General features: G+C 37.1%; 1 protein-coding gene across 1 annotated transcript; it reads right to left on the bottom strand.

Annotated features, from left to right (window-relative positions):
• Positions 1-4,995: 4,995 nt before the first annotated feature.
• LOC137406208 (uncharacterized) lies at positions 4,996-16,482 on the bottom strand. Its single transcript, XM_068092744.1, has 9 exons — positions 16,394-16,482; positions 15,954-16,080; positions 14,963-15,093; positions 14,711-14,777; positions 11,346-11,462; positions 9,036-9,206; positions 8,646-8,826; positions 8,149-8,338; positions 4,996-5,671 (listed from the first exon to the last, which is right to left on the bottom strand). Exons 1-9 carry the CDS (start codon positions 16,449-16,451, stop codon positions 5,553-5,555), a joined length of 1,161 nt encoding a protein of 386 aa, XP_067948845.1. The 5' UTR covers positions 16,452-16,482; the 3' UTR covers positions 4,996-5,552.
• Between the last annotated feature and the right edge of the window lie 153 nt (positions 16,483-16,635).

Genomic DNA, 16,635 nt, shown 5'->3' with positions numbered 1-16,635 from the left:
ACATTAGCTGTTACATAAACAGTGATTATTGGTTATTCTTGGGTAACACAGCGACAGAGAAGTATAATGACTAATATAGAATATTGATTGTGAGAATTAGTGGTAGTGGGTATCCAAGTTGCTCAAGAGGTAGATACGGTGACAAGACAACTAATATACATGCTACAGTGTAGATAACGACCTGGACAATTATAGACTATTTAGAGAAAGGTCAGTAGCTAACATACACAATCATTGCATGGGTTTATCTTGTGTAAGATTAATAGAGATGATGTAATGTGCAGAATTGTTGCTAAATCATCAGTTTTGCTAAATTTATCAATATTTCAACACGCTGCGTGACCTGACAGAGAAAGACTGACTCATCTCTGCTCTATTGTGTTATCAATCTTTTTAGGCAGCAGAGAAGATTGAAATTCAAATATATAAGGTTACCACAAGATGGTGTAATTACAGTTTTGTTGTGCAAGATTTGATTCATGGATATCAGCTTTCATTACTGTGAATGTTAGAGTTTACAAAGCTTTCTAAAGCGGGATTTGTCACCCTTGCTATACAGTATATATTTAACACAAAATTCTTGACCTGAGAGACTCCATGTTTCTACATTACAGTGTTTTGACTTAGACTAAGGATATATAAATACGTTATATAGCCTGAGTTCACTAGCATCAGCTGTTCCTTATAACAAAGCTCTATAACTTAGAATATGTTTCTTTTTTATCTGTGTAATTTGGCTATTAATCAAATTATTTTTTTTTAGTTTGTTTTGATATTGATTTGCCTACCACCACTGTTAGCCACACCCACTACTACTAGCCACACCCACTACTGCTCGCCACACCCACTACTGCCTGCCACACACTGTCCATGTCTTTTCACTCAGTATTCCTCTGGTTCAGATATTATGAGACTAACCAATAATTCAGACCACTGTTCATCTTGGCACAAATCGGATCAAATCCTGCACTGTGCAATTTTTTTCTAGCCTCTCACTGTAGCTTTAAGCGAGTGGCTGGATACGTCTCCAATTATAGTAAAGACTTTGATACGTAAGAAATCGGCTGATTCCGTTACAACTACATTTTCACTTCGGTTTCTAGTAAACTCGTTTAAATACTATACAAAGAAAATAAGTAAAATCAACCATTTTAGACTAAATTAAAGAACAAAGCAGTCATCTTTTCACATCTTTTAGTAGTAAACATCAACAAGAAAAATATAATAAAGTACAATAAGTAAAGAACTATAATTAGCAGCGCAGTGAGGGGGATCAAAATGCTGTCAGAGCTAGAGTGCTACCAAATATCATCATATCTTATACCACATGATTGAACCCATGCATGGCTCTTTCTTGGATACAACCACCACACTATGTGCTACATAATAATTCTTTTTGAACCAAATTTTTTTGGCTACTCATAGACCCACACCGACACACTTCTACTCTCAGCCACATCCTCCCTCAATTCACGCACACGCAAACACGCACACACCTACATGTGTACGCACTTACACACAGATGCGTGTGCGTATGCATTTTGTAAGCTTCAAGTCAATGGTTTAGACCTCTAAGTCAATGGCTTAGATATTCAAGTCGACTGTTTAGTCGTTTGAGTCAGTTGCTTACTAATTTTTAGAAGCTAAGACATGACCTGGTAAGAGAATTTCAAGGTCAATGGTGATTCAGACCTCTACAGCACTAAGGATCATCAAAAACGATAGACTTTGGGATCTAGCAGATGCTTTTTTAGTTCATACAAATTCCTGAGTTTTCAGTGCACATAAATAAGCTTGTTATAACTAGTACTCCACTAAAAATAAAATTGAAAGTGGAACACAACTCTCAACAAAGGAAGTTAATCAATATAAATACTGTAGGTAACTAGATTTTTCATCACAACGACCACTTACTGTTATTATTATTATTATTGTAAAAGTTTTTCTTCACAGTCGTGTGGTGGTAGATGACTGGTTTTAGTCTGTGTTGAGTCCGGGTCTTAACAAAAGGCCAAAGGATCCAACATCTTCCTCAATTCCACTAAGACAGGACCTTCCTCAAAATGTGAGCTGTTCCTAAGATGGCTGTCTTCTGTATAGTCTCAAAAGACATGTTCACTCCCACCTCGGCCAAGTATGCTATATGCCTCATTGATATTGTTCTGAGTGCGCCAATTACTATTGGTATCACTTCGGTCTTCACCTTCCACAGTCTGTTTATCTCGAACCCAAGCTCTTTGTATTTACCAATCTTCTCATCTTCCTTCTTTATTATTGTTATTATTGTTATTATTGTTATTGCTCAGTGTGGTTCTCTCAAGCGGTTAAGTGATAGCAAATTATTCAAATTTTAACACATACACTCGCAAGAAACAGACTTACATAGAGCAACAGCACAAAGATCTTTGCTGCATTGTACAAGCTGCAGGACTGAACTTTTTAGGTTTGCCTTTTGCTTAGTCGTTGAGCATCAAGGGAACACAATGGGTTAATATCTTCTATATAAACAGCAAAAAATCGGTTTGTATATTTGTGTGTGTATGTATGTATGTGTTAGTCCACCTTATAGATCAGTCTTTCCTTTTTTCGATTTGATCGTACGAAGCGAACTGAATTATATCAGTATCGTATATTTCGGATTATTATTTGCTGCCGTGTTAAAAAACACCGTCCTGAGTTCTGCGGCCTATACAAAGGTGAATTAATATGAGTAGTAAATAAATCAATAAAATTTATTACTCATTAAATAAATTAATGAGTAATAAATTTAATTAGTAAATGAGTAGTACATTAATAATTAATGCCAATTGAAGGTCACGTGAATGTTCGTCTTTTCTGGCCACCTAGACAATTGTTTTCATCTCGAAAATTACCTAACAAATTTCTACTTCAAAAAGGTAAGTACTTCTCATTCAATGTTGTATTTATTGTCTATGACTTTCCACATCTCCACTACTTGAAAACGTTGCGTTTGCCACTGTTAGTGATCGTAAACATGTTCATATTCTCCCGCGGTTGAGTTACTTTTTTTCAGCTACGAGTCCTACAGCTATTACAGAACTTGCAGGTACTCAGAACAGGTACTCCGAGCGTTGCGATAGGCAATGGTGAGAAGAAAGAGAGCAGCTGATATTGTCTTACTGTCACCCTGCTTTAGCCATGGCCAGATGTATGTTGCCTGCTCAAAAGTAGGCACAAGCCGAAAAGTCGGGTGTTTGTTCATACACCCGACAGAAAAACAAAAGATGTTGTCTATCCGCAAGTGTTGTGTTGAGTTAACATTGAGTTATTGTTATATCATGCTTGCATTGAATTAACACTATATTATTGTTATGTCATGCTATGTTCTTCATGTTCTGCTATACCTACATATTATTCACGTGCCGCATTTTCTAACATATTTTTCAGCATATATATACTTTCATGCATTCGTTTTCCCCATTGTATCTCATAAAAAGGCTATCATGTTGCCGTAATGTTTTATTATTGTAAGGTGCTAATGCTGTACCTGCCTTGACATCATACTGCCTGTGCTGTTGTACATATAAATTTTATCAACACAACCGCATTACTGCTGCACAGTTTGCATATACCATGTCAAAAAACAGGCTATAGATGAAGAATTGATGAGCCATGATTAGTGTTCGAAGCATGTAGAAATTTCCATTCAATAAATACTGGTGCTAGAAAAATATTTGTAGAATTTTTTAAAAGATGCAAAATTTTTCAATACTGCCAGTTTGAAGAGCTTCAGTTTGCCTAGCAATGTCAATTTCATTATCAGTTCTCTGTACAAAAATGTGACAACTCCTGTTTGAGTGGTTTGAGACTGATGCATTGTAGACTAGCTGTAAAGCACACTGCAGATTTCCATTGTTCTTCCCAACATTATTGGTATGTATGACTGCATATGTGTATGCATACTCTGATCAGGGCAACATTTTCAGTAGACTGCATATTTGGAGTTGTTTTACAGTATGAAAGACATCTCTAAAATAAACCTCTTGTTGTACGTGAATCTGTTCCCGTGGATGGGTAATGCAGCTAGCGGTTCGGGTTTGGAACTGTGGCATCACTCGGAGATGCACGTGAGATCTTTTTTGCCCTGAGTGCGGCGGGAGTCTCCAGGTACGGCGCTCCAGATGAATGAGTCGGCGAGTGCGAGGCGATTGATTGCAAAGCGATAGAGTGCCAGGCAATTGATTGCGAGGCGAGTGCGAGGCGATTTATTGCGAGGCGATTGATTGCGAGGCGAGTGCCAGGCAATTGATTGCAAAGCGATAGAGTGCGAGGCGAGTGCAAGGCGATTAATTGCGAGGCGAGTGCAACCGCGAGATTATCAACTGCTTGGTGGGTAAAGACTGGTCAGCTGGATCGGTGAGTCAGCGGCAAAAGCGCGCAATCGTCAACTGCAAATATAGATGGGTATAAACGGGTGCATGAATCTAGACGCATGAATCTGGAATATTTACTAGATTTTACACGCGTCTAGCTGTAAAAAATATTCCAGATTTCTATATTGTTCTCACCAACATTATTGACATGTATGACTGCATATGTGTATGCATACTCTGATCAGGGCAACATTTTCAGTAGACAGCATATTTGGAATTTTTTTACAGTATGGAAAACAACTCTCAATCAACCTGTACGTGAACCTGATAGTAGCTTGCTGTACGTGAATCTGTTCCTGTAGACGGGTAATGCAGCTAGTAAGAATATAAATGCTTATCATTATTAAGCATTGACTAGACAACTCCAAAATCTAGGCCTCTTAGATATGTTTTTTAGCATAACTCATCTCTATAAAAGGCCTTTTTTTATAGGATAGCCTACCTTTAAAATATTTAAAATTGATTGACCAATTATATTGATTCCAGATGATTATGACTTACAGATAAGTGGATGTTCGTCGACCCAAATGGCTGTGTTTTAAATCAGGCCTTTTAATGGAATTGGAACTAGATGTAATGAATTGAGATGAATGCAGCAAAATAAGATTTGAATTCTAATTTATGTGTATCTCAATGATAAAATGGTTTAGTGTTATGTCTAGTTCTCATAAGGATGAAGTTCTATTAAAAACTGAGACAGAATCTAGTAATAAAAAACTTTTGCTACAACAAGATGCATTTATTAAGATTTCGTAGTGATTTAACGGGCAAAGTTTCAGAAACTGACTAAGAGAAGGTATGGGATACTGATATGATTGCACAATTGTAAGTTGCAGTGGTAAGCTGCAGTTTTAAGTTTATGCTGAGCTTTTAGTTCTGGCAAGTTGCCAAGCCCTCAATACAAAGGCGATTATAACAGCAACTTGTTTATATAACGAGCATAGAAAGAATAACTTCACTGATCAACCAAGCAACAACAAGAAGTACCAAAAATGGATTCGCTATCAACCATCTTCAAGGCCATTCAAGCAAATAAATGCTTTAAATTTTTTCTAAAAATTATCTGAATAGCTTAGAATTCTTCTTGAATAAATAGAAAGAAGCCTCGGACTTCTGTATAAATACCATGAATCATAACCTTATATAAAATAATGGAAACTATCCGTGAGCTAAGACTGGAACCATGACTCCTACAAGTAACATAGACCAGCGGATGTAAACTGCTGCTCCAGAATTTTCTTTTTCTATATCATCCTTGTCTGTGAGTTGATCATCTTCTAAAAGCATCAATCAGTGAGTGATAATGTATATTTACAATAATTAAATATAATAAATTTCCAGTCGTAACAACTCACAAAATAGTATCTGATAGTATATAACACAAAGGCATTGACTCGTTGCATAATCATAGTGGTGGGCTTCTCTTCATGCAGGTCTTTAATGATTAAAGATTATTATGATTAAAGTTTAATCATAATAATTGTATTTAAGGATCAGCCGTATGTTAAATTTCAGGCGTGTTGAACATAGAGTAATACAGAGACTATACAACAGGTTGAAGAGTTATCCACAGGTTTATAAGAAGAGTTTGACAGAAGTAGTGCACTACTTGCTAATTGATTGGAGGTATTTTCTTTACACTGTGTATTTTATGATGATTAACCCTCTAACACATGTTATGTTTAAAATAGCCAGGACTGCTGAATATTTTGAGTAAGTTTCAAACTAACAATATCAAATCTTTACTATATCTTCGCTGTAATAGGAGCAGCGTCTGTTCGTTCATCTGTATATCCGTCTGTCCAAAGTCACACTAAGAGCCTTAGGGAAAAAGATTGCCTTGCATGGGAATTAAACCATAACTGTCACGTACAACTTTTATCATATTAACTAGGTAAGTCAGACACGCTGATTCCGATTTTGTACTCAAAATAAAGATTAGTTCACTAACTTTCAGAGTAATGAAGGCATTTTTACAGCGTTTTAATATTGGTCTAGAAAACAACACGATCGGCACAACAAGTTCCGCCCATAAATATGTGACGCAACCTAGCTTTTTAGGAACAGAAGTTACGTAGGGATGTTTAGACCGATTTAGAATAATAGAGATGGATGTTTTAAAATTCATTAATATTTAAATTCTGCCTGAAAAATAATCTCAGTCTTTTCTGAAAGGTAGATTAGCTATTTAACATTGCATATTTAAAAAAGTGCGATAACAACGCCGGTTTGTGATTAAACCGCGCTTTTTGAGCTCATTTTTTTTCGGCGTCCAGCCTATTTAAACATCATGTAACAAGCTACGAGCAATTTCAAATAGTTTATATACCTTTCATAAAAGACTGCAATTATTTTACAGGCTGGATTTAGATAATAATGGGTTTTAAGACATCCATCTCTATTCTTCTAAATCGGACTAAACATTCCTAACTTCCATTCCTGAAAAAACTAGGTTTCGTCACATATTTATGGGCAGAGCTTGTAATGCCGATTGTGTTGTTTTCGAAACAGATATTGAAACGCTTTAAAAAAGCTTAAATGACTTTGAAGGTTAGTGGACCAATCTTTATTTTGAGCACAAAATCGGAATCAGCGTGGCTGATTTACCTAGGAACTATGATAAAAGCTGTACGTGACAGTTATGGTTTAAACTCAAATAACCCTCTGCTAACTGCGGCCCTCAACCACCGTTACGCACCTAAGAATAATTGTGTACATAGTTATTACACATGATGATCTCTCACAGCACACTAGACTACCAGGTACTAGTATTAATAATAACAACCATCTTATTACATAGTGGAATAATTGTGCACATAGCTATTACACATGATGATCTCTCACAGCACACGAGACTACCAGGGTACTAGTATTAATAATAACAACCATCTTATTACATTGTGGAATAATTATATACATAGTTATTACAAACGATTATCTCTCACAGGGCACGAGACTGCCAGCTTACTAGTTTACTATAACTTGCACATATTATATGCTTATGTTATGAAAAAGCAATATATTTTATCGATGTGCTGCATGTAGATAGTATATATTAAAGATGTGCTGCATGTAGATAGTATATATTAAAGATGTGCTGCATGTAGATAGTATATATTAAAGATGAAATTACACAAAACTTTTGTAGATTTTATCAGAAAGAATCAGTATTTTTTAATTATTTGTGATCATTTTTCATGTTGGAGGTGATCTGATTGCCAGAATGTTTCAAGATTAAAATCTAAAGCGATTACGTCTAAAATTAACAATAGATCAACAGAAAAGAGACGCGTAACGCTATAATCTGAAAGCAATAGCCGATATCAAATATTGCAACGATAACAACTAGTGATGTCATTTCACATGTATTTTTGTCTGAGTGTGTTAATCGCGCTCAAATTTTATCGATTTAAATCTCGAATCATCTTGGCAGTCAGATCACCTCAAACTTCAAAAACAATTGTAAATGATAAAAAATACTAATAATTTCTAATAAAATCTACAAAAAATATGTGTAAGTTTATTTTTAATACAATATTAGCTTCTACTTGTACAATCTCAATAAGACTCTCTGTTGTTTCTAGAGTCGTGAGAAGACAAATCACAATGTTTTAGGGTCATCGGATGCCTGCAGTAATGCGATTGCTTGTTGGAGCAGGCAGAGGTATTCAATTGAGACCAGCTGCCTCTACAATATGATTAATGATGTTATTTCGACAGCTACATGTATATTTACAGACACCAGTTAGAGTACCTTCTTGGTGGTCGTGGGTGTGAGGGACCACATCATCATCATGGTGGTGGTTTGAAGTTGTCTCTTCATCATCATCATGGCTGTGGCTTGAAGTTGTCTCATCATCATCATGGCTGTGGCTTGAAGTTGTCGTATCATCATCATGGTTGTGGCTTGGAGTTGTCTCATCTATAGCTTCAGTAAATTGTAGCTATAATACAAAACGCTAACTTAGAGGTTTTGAGACCTTCGCAGTAACTCAGTGTTGTGAGTGGCCACACTCAAATAAAGAACATTTTTTAAGCTTATATTGAGTGAAGTATAAAAAACCGTTTGCACTTTTCCACAGATAAACCTCACACTTTCACGTAGATATGTAAAGCTGTACCAGGCAGCAGTTATCTATGAGAATGTGTCACATTGAAAGCAGACATGGGAATATTCTTCTATTTTAAAACTCTGTTTTCAAGTGCCAAAGATTTATACTGCTAAAGCTGTAAAAAACCACACACACTTGCCTGTTCTGAAGAATTTTCACAGAGAGATGCGTAGATATGCTCAACTTTTGCATAGGTATTGCTTATGACTTCAGGGTGTTGCAGAAGATCTAGCTGGCATGGAGTCTCATACGAGTAGCGAGCATATGTGACGTTTGATTGAGAAGTTGCATAAAGACACTGCAAGGCTTCTTCCTTCTCCCTAAGAGCGCAACGAGGAATCAGCATGAGACCATAACTCCAAGAAACAAAGTCAAATTAAACTCTTCATAATGAAGACTGCAATCTTTGCACATAATGGTCCATGATAGCTGGTGTCTTTAGCAGAATACAACTTTTTCCAAAATCCAGCAAAATAAAAGAAATGCCCACAAAAGGTGGGCATTTCTTTTAATTTTTTGGGCATCTTACCCACAAAAGGTCTCTTCAGTGAGGTTAGAGAAAGAGGTTAAATGGATCAGATCATACTCTTCATCCGACCAAGACTTGAGGCACTCAACTATAATGATATCTTTGCAATGCTGTAGCCCTCGCTCCTCCTCCGGTGTGACAGTTATGTTAGCAATCTTGTTGTCAGGGTAACTGTAATAAAACTGCCTCTATGATTCACACAAGCATATCTGATGGGTATAAAAACAAAACTTCCTAAAGAGACAGTTTGCTAAAGCCCATGTAACTTGGATCAACTTTTAGCAGTGTTTTCATAATGCTAGAACTAAAGTACTTGTAATACTTAAGGTACTTATTAATACTTGATGTACTGCAGTACTAGTGAAGTACCTGTAGAATACTGTTTACTCAATTATTAAGCATACGTTATATTGTAACGACCTTATATGGCTAAAAGATGGCTTATTGTAAGATTATTCATATACTTACAATACCTGAGTCTATATCAATTTTAATAATGAAAAAACAAAATGAGGTTAATATATAGTACATAGAAGAGGTGGTTGCACGCGTGTGGAGGAATGTACGAACACACCCATTTACACACATGTGGATGTACATGCCAGAAGACCAAGTTAAACACCAAAACACTAATAAAATATATCACAGTCTGGTCTCTCACGGCATACTAGACTGCTATATATTTTACTGATATGGATGTATGTACCAAAACACCAATTTACCTTTATATGTATGTGCATATGGAAGCACCAATTCACACCCGTATTGAGGTATGTACCAAAGCAACAATTTACAGTCATATAGATGTACGCACCAAAACCTGAATTTACACTCATATAGATGTATGTACCAAAACATAAATTTACACTCATATGAATGTATGTACAAAAACACTAATTTAGAATAGTTAACACATTTCTATTTAACAGGCATCTTGACTTTTGTTAGGTAATATAATAAAACACTTAGTTTTGCATGAGTAGCATTTGAAGTCAACGATCTAGCTGTCATAAAGGGGTCAGCGGCTCGACCCTGATGAAATTAATCAGGAGCCAAAGCCTACTTTCCGTTTCTCACCGTTCTTTCAGGTCAGGAAGACTTCTTGGTCATTAAACTTAGCAACAAGGTACCAGTTCCTAATATGCCAGAGTAGAGTGGAGACCCTAATCACACAACCTCTAAGTGTTGTAAACAAGTAGAGGTTGTACTCAGGTATAAAATTCTATGAGATTTTTAATTTTTTTCATCAATCTCGTTAGTTGACTTATTTTGAAAACTTTTCAATATGTAATTAACACTAGATTTTGATTTATGTTACGAAAATTGTAAAACAAAATAGGTTTGCCGCTTAGGACTCCAAATCTTTCTCTCTCTCCCTCTCTCCACCTCTCTCTCTCTCTCTTTCTCTCTCTCTACCTTTTTCCCTCTCTCCCTCTCTTTCTCCTTCTCTACCTCTCCCTTCCCTCTCTCACTTTCTCTCAGCCAAGACAAAATATGGTTATTGCATAGAACTCCAGATATGCACTAACCAGAGAATACCAATAAATATTATATAAGATGAAAAAAACGCCGTTTTTTACCAACCAACCTGGTTGCTAAGGACAAGGTAATAATTATTAGTTTGTTGCCAAGGATAAGGTTATAATTATTAGATAAAACTTTGCTGTACAGCAACATTTTAATTTTCTCTTTCAAATGTAACCAAGACAGACTTTGAATATCTCCTTCACAAACTAGACAGCAGTGCATTTGCTAGACATGCAGCACAGTGCAGCACAGTGTAGCAAAGAGTAGCACAGTGTAGCACAGTGCAGCACAGTGTAGCAAAGAGTAGCGCAGTGTAGCACAGTGTAGCGCAGTGTAGCACAGTGCAGGGTAGTGCAGCACAGTGCAGCACAGTGTAGCAAAGAGTAGCGCAGTGTAGCACAGTGTAGCGCAGTGTAGCACAGTGCAGGATAGTGCAGCGCAGTGTAGCAAAGTGTAGCACAGTGTAGCACAGTGCAACACAGTGTAGCACAGTGCAGCACAGTGTAGCAAAGAGTAGCGCAGTGTAGCACAGTGTAGCACAGTGCAACACAGTGTAGCACAGTGCAGCACAGTGTAGCAAAGAGTAGCGCAGTGTAGCACAGTGTAGCACAGTGCAGGGTAGTGCAACACAGTGTAGCACAGTGCAGGGTAGTGCAACACAGTGTAGCACAGTGCAACACAGTTTACTACCTCTAGTTGTTTTGTTGTTATTATTACAAGTATTCTAAATGACATTATCATAGCAAACAGATATATTTGACAATCTGTTGTTCCTTTTCCTACCTGAGATAGCAGTTTAATTCATCTACTATGGACTGTCCATAGGCCCTTCTCTCCGCAGGTGTAGAGAGCTGATCAGAGCCACATGCATCTCGCATTGCTGTCACACAGTCGAGCTTCCTACCAACAAGTTACAACAGGTCAATAAATCAAGAATGTTTCAGAAGAGACTGTTTCTTTTCTCGTTAATACATGAAGGAAAATCTGCAATCTTGCATTTGGCAAGACATCAGAATAAAAATGGTAATCTGGCACTTTTATAATTTAAGTGCATACTTGTGTCAGAGTTCTGACACATTGCCTGGCTGTGCTTTAGCCACAAATCATTAGACAGACAGCTCAGAGTTATTGATAGGAAAGTATGTTTAAAGGAAGCAGTATCTATGACAACAATATTTGCCTTCAATTTGAGCAATTCTTAAAACATTAATCAAATTTATTAACAAAAAATACCCCACCCCAATTAATTCTATTTGCAGCAATAAAAGATTGACATGAAAAGGTTTCATTGCCATTTGACGAGTAGTTTAGCTCAAACTAGGGTAAGAAGGATGAGCCTAGGAGCAGAGCCCTACCTGGCCTTGCAGAACAACTGCTTGGTACTAAATGCTGGTTCAGATAATGTATGAAAAATTTTAACTTTAGAGATAAGGAAATAGTTGGTAATGGAACATTGGACAGCAATGAAAATAATCCTAATGGTTTTTAAAAATAGCTTGTGCTCTCACGTGTAGTTCACAAATAATGATGTCTTTACAAAGAGGTAAGGCTGAGGCTTAAACGTCAGTAGTAACTAAACGGTCAAACTCTTCTGCGTATCTCTGTTACCATACAAGTATCTCTACTCATAAACAGGTATTTCTACTCTTATACAGGTATCTCTATTCTTATACAAATATCTCTACTCTTACATAAGCACCTGTGCCTTCTTAGTAAAATATTTCCATTTTTAAATTAGTACCTCTACTATTTATGAGTATCTCTATTCTTTAAAACAAGTTAGCTGATTCATAGCCTCTTTTACAAAATTACAATAGCACTGCCTCTTTGTTAATAACTTCACCATCACATGCTTTTAATTCTGTTTATTTATAAAAATATGCTAATAACTCGAATAATACCCTCAAATAATCATTCGAAATAATCAACTCAAATAGTCAACCAAAATAATAACTCAAATGATAACTCAAATAATTACTAAAACAATAAGCTCAAATAATCAACTCAATTATTTGTTAGAATAATAGCTCAAATAATCAACTCAAATATTTGCTAGAATAATAGCTTAAATAATCAACTCAGATAATATTTTATCAAATAACTCAAATAAGCACCTCAATAATAGCTTCAATTACATTAATAACTGCTTTAGCAACTCGAAGCAGGATTTACTGAGGAAGTGAAGACCAAGACTTAAGTAAATACTTGAAAATCAACTTACTACCACTCAGCTATACAATAATACTCAAATGAGATCAGGTTGGAGTGATGGTGCAGTAGTTTGCACAGACAGAAACATCTTGTTAGAACATCACTACTTGGTGACATCACTACTTGGTGACATCACTACTTGGTGACATCACTACTTGGTGACATCACTACCGGATTAAGTGATTTAGATGTTGATAGTCAAAGGGAGTTAATTTTTAAACTTAATGTCTCAGTTCTACAACGCACCCTATTCAGTAAGTCTCAGTTCTACAGCACACCCTATTCAGTAAGTCTCAGTTCTACAGCACACCCTACTCAGTAAGTCTCAGTTCTACAGCACACCCTATTCAGTAAGTCTCAGTTCTACAACACGCCCTATTCAGTAAGTCTCAGTTCTACAGCACACCCTACTCAGTAAGTCTCAGTTCTACAGTACACCCTATTCAGTAAGTCTCAGTTCTACAGCACACCCTACTCAGTAAGTCTCAGTTCTACAACACGCCCTATTCAGTAAGTCTCAGTTCTACAGCACACCCTACTCAGTAAGTCTCAGTTCTACAGCACACCCTATTCAGTAAGTCTCAGTTCTACAGCACACCCTGCTCAGTAAGTCTCAGTTCTACAACACGCCCTATTCAGTAAGTCTCAGTTCTACAGCACACCCTACTCAGTAAGTCTCAGTTCTACAGCACACCCTATTCAGTAAGTCTCAGTTCTACAACACGCCTTATTCAGTAAGTCTCAGTTCTACAGCACACCCTACTCAGTAAGTCTAAGCTCTACAGCACACCCTGCTCAGTAAGTCTCAGTTCTACAGCACACCCTATTCAGTAAGTCTCAGTTCTACAGCATGCCCTATTCAGTAAGTCTAAGCTCTACAGCACACTCTACTCAGTAAGTCTCAGTTCTACAGCACACCCTACTCAGTAAGTCTAAGCTCTACAGCACACCCTGCTCAGTAAGTCTCAGTTCTACAGCACACCCTATTCAGTAAGTCTCAGTTCTACAGCACGCCCTATTCAGTAAGTCTAAGCTCTACAGCACACTCTACTCAGTAAGTCTCAGTTCTACAGCACACCCTATTCAGTAAGTCTTAATTCTACAGCACACCCTTTTCAGTAAGTCTTAATTCTACAGCACACCCTATTCAGTAAGTCTTAATTCTACAGCACACCCTTTTCAGTAAGTCTTAATTTTACAGCACACCCTATTCAGTAAGTCTCAGTTCTACAACACACCCTATTCAGTAAGTCTCAGTTCTACAGCACACCCTACTCAGTAAGTCTCAGTTCTACAACACACCCTATTCAGTAAGTCTTAATTCTACAGCACACCCTTTTCAGTAAGTCTTAATTTTACAGCACACCCTATTCAGTAAGTCTCAGTTCTACGGCACACCCTATTCAGTAAGTCTCAGTTCTACAACACGCCCTACTCAGTAAGTCTTAATTCTACAGCGCCCCTATTCAGTAAGTCTTAATTCTACAGCACACCCTTTTCAGTAAGTCTTAATTCTACAGCACACCCTATTCAGTAAGTCTTAATTCTACAGCACACCCTTTTCAGTAAGTCTTAATTTTACAGCACACCCTATTCAGTAAGTCTCAGTTCTACAACACACCCTATTCAGTAAGTCTCAGTTCTACAGCACACCCTACTCAGTAAGTCTCAGTTCTACAACACACCCTATTCAGTAAGTCTTAATTCTACAGCACACCCTTTTCAGTAAGTCTTAATTTTACAGCACACCCTATTCAGTAAGTCTCAGTTCTACGGCACACCCTATTCAGTAAGTCTCAGTTCTACAACACGCCCTACTCAGTAAGTCTTAATTCTACAGCGCCCCTATTCAGTAAGTCTTAGTTCTACAACACACCCTACTCAGTACTTGATTTATTCACCCAGGTTAATGAAGCAGAATGATAATCCGGTTTTACCTTGGATCACACCGGCTTCTACGCTGAGGTAGATAAGCACATGATTGAGTATCAGCCAGTCGGCACTCTGAAAAACAAACCAGAAACAATTAGAGAGAAGTCCATATCGATATCAAGAGACAAGTGACAGACAATATATGGTGATAAAATTTCGCAACACAACTTCTAACAGTCTAAATTTAAAGCGTGTTATAGTGAAATTAAATTTTTAATAGTGCAAAAACCTTAGCAAGGGATGAGGTTATACAATACCTCCAGCCAAACACTGTTCCTGGTTGAACTTCAACAACATCATGGCACTTCTTGAATAATGAGGTGCTATGTTGCCATATGGGTCAATAGCGCATGTGCTGTAACAGTCTGTGTAGATCTCTTCAGCCCACCTAAAAGAGAGGTATTTTGAAGCTGTGTTACTGCCATTCGGTTGGAAGACATGACATGTCTGACATATGAAGCATGGCACATGATTGATGCTTCGAATCAACTAAGCTCCATCCTCGTGCTAACTGTCTATAAATTTAATTTCATGCGTTTTCTGAGACATCAAACAAGCTATGAGAAACTAAGAGAAGGTTGTGCCTTGACATACATGTAGTTGTTTAAAGGAGCAGATGGAAAGGAATCTTTACAGTTCCTGAGATGCGAATCGAGGCGTGGCGCCAAGGCGAGACTAATTCCAGCTTAGTTTATGGTTAACCATTAGTAATTGTAGAAGCTCATAAAGTCAGGTATTTGTTTCCTACTTAACAGCAACTTATATAGTTTATAGTATATTGACAGGTTTAGTGATATATTTTTACTTCCTTCAACTAAATGTTAGGATCAGATAGCATCTCTAAAAGATGCCAATTTTACACACTGCATCTCTAACCATATCTTTTTGAGAATTTCATATCCAGAGCGGCACCTCTGTCAATGGCAGTTTGTCAATGGCAGATTTAAAAGAGGAGGGTATGTCTTGAATGAGGCATCTGTTAGGATTATCAACAACACGTAAACTTATCAGCTTTCTAATCTTAAATTTACTGATAATACAGAAGTAAGTCTGTATGATTTACAAATACAAGTACATGGGTATGAGAAGTTGATATCCTCAAAGCTAAATGCGCTTTTAAGCCTACTAGTGCTAGTAGGCTGGCAACCCCACCTCTTGTATTATTATAGTAAAGACTATTAAAAGCATAAATTTATAAAAAGCAGAGTTTTCCAATTCCTGACATATTAAGGGCTTATTTGTACTTACTCGCAAATGCGATCTCCGGCAGCGGAAGGAGATGGATACATCTCCCAATAGTCGCTGCTTGTTCTGTTTCGCAGCCATTCCGAATACTGTTCATCGCAGACATCACAACCACTTATGTCGGGTTGGCCTAATAAACAATTGATGTATTTTGACTGTTGATAACAATCAAGGCTTACCATTGTTTGCTTGAAGGCAAACAATGGTAAGACAACCTATAAGATCAGGCATGTTAATTAACTGTGAATTGGGTAAGAAGCACTATAATTCTGAGTTTTCGGTTAATTGAAAACCAATAAAACTTACAAATTTCAATATTGAGTGTACACAACTTATTGCTTCTTTGTCATAGCTGCATAAAAGCTGTCAACCATTTATGACATTGTCAAGCATCCTAAATCACTTCTGTTTTTAGTATTAATGTATTTGACTAAACTACTCACAATGTGCCAGTATCATCAACAAGCAGAGAGCAAGAGAGCGCAGCAGAAACCCAGCCATGTTGTAAATCTTGGTTCCAAATCAGTTGTGCGGCCCAAGACTGAATCAATTGCCTCCTTAGGACACGCTTCATTAACCTTCTCATGAGCATTACAACACTGTTGTAATGATTCACACCCCTTCTTAATACTCTACAACATCAAAACACTGTTGTAATGATTTACACCCCTTCTTAATACTCTAC

This window comes from Watersipora subatra, chromosome 10, assembly GCF_963576615.1.
Source record: "Watersipora subatra chromosome 10, tzWatSuba1.1, whole genome shotgun sequence".
Taxonomy (NCBI): domain Eukaryota; kingdom Metazoa; phylum Bryozoa; class Gymnolaemata; order Cheilostomatida; family Watersiporidae; genus Watersipora; species Watersipora subatra.
This window is presented reverse-complemented; position numbering and strand designations above follow the sequence as displayed.